At 45.7% G+C, this 5,337-nt stretch overlaps 1 protein-coding gene across 1 annotated transcript; it reads right to left on the bottom strand.

The window, feature by feature from the left end:
• Window positions 1-3,199: 3,199 nt before the first annotated feature.
• On the bottom strand, window positions 3,200-5,041 carry PNMA1 (PNMA family member 1). Its single transcript, XM_002824924.5, has one exon. It carries the CDS (start codon window positions 5,039-5,041, stop codon window positions 3,980-3,982), a length of 1,062 nt encoding a protein of 353 aa, XP_002824970.1. The 3' UTR covers window positions 3,200-3,979.
• Between the last annotated feature and the right edge of the window lie 296 nt (window positions 5,042-5,337).

Raw genomic sequence — 5,337 nt, forward strand, 5'->3', positions numbered from 1 at the left:
ACATTACACATTTTGCCAGCACATTTTCTGTGCTATCAGCTAAAACGTAATTTTGGTCACAAAATAGGGCTGTAGTGTAGTTTCTACTTCTTATTCCAGTTGTTTGATTATGAAGATACCTTTCTTGCTGCTGTCCTCCACTAAACAGCAGACAATTTGCCAGGTGTGGTGGCTCATGCCTGTAATCCCAGTGCTTTGGGAGGCCAAGGCAGGAGTTTGAGACCAGCCTAGGTAACATCGTGAGACCCCATCTCTGCCAAAAAAAAAATCAGTTGGGCATGGCAATGCCGCCTGTGGTCCTAGCTACTGGAGAGGCTGAGGCAGGATTGCTTGAACCCAGAAGTTTGAGGTTACAGTGAGCTATGATCATGTCACTGCAAGACCCTGTCCCTAAAAAAAGGAAAAACAAAAGACAAATTTCAATTTCTGAGCTTATAAAAAGAAAGCCTTAATTCAGATCATAAATATCCCATTGTCATTTTTAGTTCATTGTTTCCTAGAACAAAGGATGGACATTTAGGATCCTGACATTGATTTATGTCATATATATGTATTGCATTGAATATATATGTATGCATGTAGATATATACAATTGTTATATATAATTAAAAGTCAGAATCTTAGGTGATAACTTCCCTCCTAAGAATGCAGCCAACTCTGCATCTATGAAAAGAAGGTATATCCCTATGTTTCAACTATAGAAGGATGTCCATAACATATTGGGCCAAAAATAAAACCCCAAGCACACACCAAAAAAACAAAACAAACAAACCCCCCCCCCCCCCAAAGAATCCTTATATACCTGTTTTTTTGGTGCATCTGTGTGCGTGGTCTTTTGTTTTTTATTTTGTTTTGTTTTGTTTTGTTTTTTTCGAGACAGGGTCTTGTTCCATCACCCCAGATTGGAGTGCAGTGGCATGTTCATAGATCACTGCAACCTTGAACTCCTGGGCTCAAGCAATCCTCCTGCATCAGCCTCCTAAATAGCCTGGCTAATTTTTAAGTTTACTTATTTTTGTCGAGACAAGGTCTCACTATTTTGCTCAGGCTGGTCTTAAACTCCTGTCCTTAAGCGATCCTCCCACCTCAGCATCCCAAAGTGCTGGGATTACAGGTGTGAGCCACTGCACCTGGCCCGTTTTTAAAAATGTAGTATGTGGGCCAGTTGTGGTGGCTTACGCCTGTAATCCCAGCACTTTTGGAGTACTTTCAAAGCATGAGGTCAGGAGTTTGAGACCAGCCTGGCCAACGTGGTGAAACCGTCTCTACTAAAAATACAAAAATTAGCCAGGCGTAGTGGCACACACCTGTAATCCCAGCTACTTGGGAGGCTGAGGCAGGAGGATCACTTGAGCCCAAGAGACAGAGGTTGCAGTGAGCTGAGATTACGCCACTGCACTCCAGCCTGGGCAACACAGCGAGACTCCATCTCAAAAAAAAAATGTAGTATGTGTGTATATGTGTGGAGTGGGAGTGTGGACATATATGTGGTGGCTGGTTGGTGTTTGGTGGTGGGTGGGAGTGTATGTTGGTGTGAGGAGAAATGGGAATATATGTTGGGGGTGGGAGACTGACATCGTGTACATGTGGAGCAGGAGGAGGGTGTATGTTATGATGGGAGTACTGACAGGGAGATGACAGTGTGTCAAGAGTGTAAGAGGTGGGGTGAGTGTGTGCCTGATGCTGGTGGGAATGGAGGGGAAAGTTATGTGAATGATGGGTAACAGGTGAAGACATGCCGAGTGTTTGTGCTAAGTGAAGCTGAGCATATCTGTTGGGAACCAAGGCAAGTATGTGGAGATGTGTTTGTGACAGGAGGAAAGGGATGTACAGACATGAAGCGAATACGTGTACCGAAAAATCTGGAAGAACATACATTACCCCTTATAGACTTGTCGAATGGCTCAGCTATAATTTTAAAACCTTATTAGGGAAAAGCTCACTGAACACACTATTCATGTAATAACTTTAGATTCACTGAGGATCTCAAAAGATGGACATCTTCAATCACTGAAACTTTGCAGCAAAATAAACGTTTTAAAGTTGTATTTCCCTTTTTATATCTTCCTGCTGTAAAATGGCTGCTGTAAAATAAGCCTTCATTTTACACAGGTGTGATGAATTATAGTTATTTCTTCAGTGAAACAAAATGTTTAGCTGAAAAGTGATCTTAAGAGAAAAACACTGCCAGATAACCTCCTGAACCCATTTCAAGATTTTCTAAAAAAAAATTTTTGAGAAACAGGGTCTCACTCTATCACCAGGCTGGAGTGCGGTGGGGCGATCATGGCTCACTGCAGCCTCAACCTCCTGAGCTCAAGCGATCTCCCACCTTAGCCGCTGGGTGGCCACGTTAGTGCTGGGACCACAGGCGTGTACCACCATGCCTGGCTAATTTTTAAAAGTTTGGGTGGAGATTGGGTCTATGTTGCCCAGGCTGGTCTCAAAATCTTGGCTTCAGGCAATCCTCCCTAAGTGCTGGGATTACAAGTGTGAGCCAAATCTGGTCTCTAAATTTTTTTTTCTTTTTGAGATGGAGTCTCTGTTGCCCAGGCTGCAGTGCAGTGGCGCAATCTCGACTCACTGCAACTTTCACCTCCCAAAGCAATTCTCCTGCCTCAGCTTCCCAAGTAGCTGGAATTACAGGCACGCACCACCACACCCGGCTAATTTTTGTATTTTTAGTAGACACAGCGAGGTGGCTCATGCCTGTAATCCCAGCACTTTGGGAGGCCAAGGTGGGTGGATCACTTCAGGTCAGGAGTTCCAGACCAGCCTGACCAACATGGTGAAACCCGTCTCTACTTAATACAAAATTAGCTAGGCGTGGTGGCACATGTCTGTAATCCCAGCTACTCAGGAGGCTGAAGCAGGAGAATCACTTGAACCCGGGAGGCAGAGGTTGCAGTGAGCTGAGATCGCTCCATTGCACTCCAGCCTGGGAAACAGAGCAACACCCTCTCTGCCCCTAATAAAAATAAAAAATTTTAAAAGTTAAAAAACAAAACAAAAAACTGTTAAGATGACAGCAAGAGGGGAAGGAAAAAAAGGACCTGCCATTTAAATTCACATAGTATCATACAAAGCTTAAAAGTAAAATAAATGGTTTGATTTAATGACAAAGTCTTCATAAGAAAAAAGGACAGAGTTTACTTAGGCTAAAAATGTTTATACATGCCAGAAAAATGAGAAGACAACAGAATTTTTAAAATACTTTAATTTGTATATATAACTTCAAATTTAGAACACTCAGTATGAACAAGAACTATTCTCTGACAAAGATTTGAAATGGGGGAGTGAATTACTGTACAGGTGCATATCAACCTCTCCATGCAATTTACATCTGTATCTTAATGCAATGAGAAACTGGTTTACACAGCTCCATAACTGCAGTATTTTTTAACACCCCATTTTGCAGTCTCAGATACTTTTCAGTTAAACTGGTCAACATGTTTAAAGATGAGAAATAAGATGTTTGCATTGTAAAGTTGAGTAATAGCTAATAAATGCACATTTCCTTCCATTAATATAAATCTGGAACAATTTATGGTAAACAAAAATCTATCCGCGTTATCAGTAATCTAACAGTTCATACTTTTACTGAACACTTCCTGTGAGTAAACATCTGAACATGCAATTTCACATTCAGTGTGGAATAGGAAGTGTCATGGGTTCGCGTTTTTCACAACTGACTATGATGTCCATGATGACAGCGTGCACTAAGCGCTGTGTCCAACCAACCCTTTACCTGGCATTTTAGCCAGCAAGACCCGCTTGCATTGTAGTAGCTCACGGTGCTCGCTTGCACAATTTTAGAATGTTACATGTATACTCAGGCCTGACTAACCTTCCCCTCCAAAAAACAACAAAACGGAACAGGGCTAAGCCTTTACTACTCAGAGACACATCTGTAAGACCCCACAGGGACAAGAAAAGTAGCTGTGATCTAGGTCTGCACTAAAGCTGCCTTTCCTGGCACTCAGAAGTGCCCTTCCAGGCCTAATTGCAGAAGGGTGGCCTCAGCCTCCTCCTCCTCTTCCTTGGCTTCCTCCTCACGGATCTGCACCAGCAACTGAAAGAGGTTTGGGGCTGGCCCTTCCCCAGCCCCGGTAAGCCACAGCTGCCTTCGGATGGCCCCGCTGTGGTTGGCCCCGGCAATGACCTGCTCTAGGCGGGCCTGGTTCACATTATCTTTATCAATGGCCCCCTTCTCTACCACCTTCTGTAGCAGAGGCTCCAGACGAATGACATAAGCAGACAATTTTTCTCCCGGGTTCTGATAAGTGTTCAGAAATTTGATCTGGGCATCCCTAGAGCTCTCAACGCTCCCAAACACCTGCTCAAGCGCCTTCAGGCATTCGGCAGTGGTTATCGCGGGGTTGTTGGACTTGAGGATGCGAATGACATCAGCGGCGGGGCCTCTAAGACTCTCCATCAACCGCCGCCTCTTTTCTACATCGGACACCTGCCACTCCTCTAGGACCTCATTAGTGTGCTCCAGCCAGGGATCAAAGGTTTCCTCTCCAGGCCCTGGGATGTCCCTCCCCGAGAAAAGTGTCAGCCTCTTGTACCATATGGACTCAACAAGAGGCTGAATAACATTATCCAAAATATAGTTTAGCATCTCTGCTGGCATCTCTGGGCCCGGGGTCGGAGTAGGGTTCTGAAACCCAAGGACACGGGCAACATCTTGCACGGTCCACCCCTCTCTAGCTAGGAAGAGGTGCAATCTTTCTAAAAATTCAGCATCAGAAGTTGGGGGCTTAAATAACACTTTCCAGACCCCTCCTTTGCCCGGCATCTCCCTGGGGATCGCGGCGTAATCTACAGCGCCAGTGAGCTCTAATAAGGCTGCTTTCGCATTTTCTTCCCTCCAGAACATTCTCCCAAGCATTCGGTAGGAGACCTGGGGCATCGCAGCCTGGAGGGTCTCTTCGATTTCAGCCTCATCACAGTTCACTGGGATGCCCCAGACCAACAGAGCTCTCTGGGAGTTCACATCCATCCCCCGGCACCAGTCTTCCAACAGTGTCATCGCCATTTTCTCAACTATCAAGACGCCAATTCTACCGACAGACTGTGCCTCACCGTGCTCCTGGCCTTAGAACAATACCAGACACTCCCAGCAAGTAGGCCCGAGGGAGGCGACCTTCATGCAGTCACGATTAACAAAGACACAGAGTCCTGATCTCGCCCTTCTCTGCCCCCACAGTCAGTCCGTAGGTGCACTCGGAGCCGAGTTCGGGGACGCTGAGGCAGTCACGCGGCCGTCGCCATCTTGCGTCTGGGTCCGGGTCCGGTCGGGTCCGCCGCCTGCAGCAGGGGCGTCGCGTAGTC

This window comes from Pongo abelii, chromosome 15 (assembly GCF_028885655.2).
Source record: "Pongo abelii isolate AG06213 chromosome 15, NHGRI_mPonAbe1-v2.0_pri, whole genome shotgun sequence".
Classification (NCBI taxonomy): Eukaryota; Metazoa; Chordata; class Mammalia; order Primates; family Hominidae; genus Pongo; species Pongo abelii.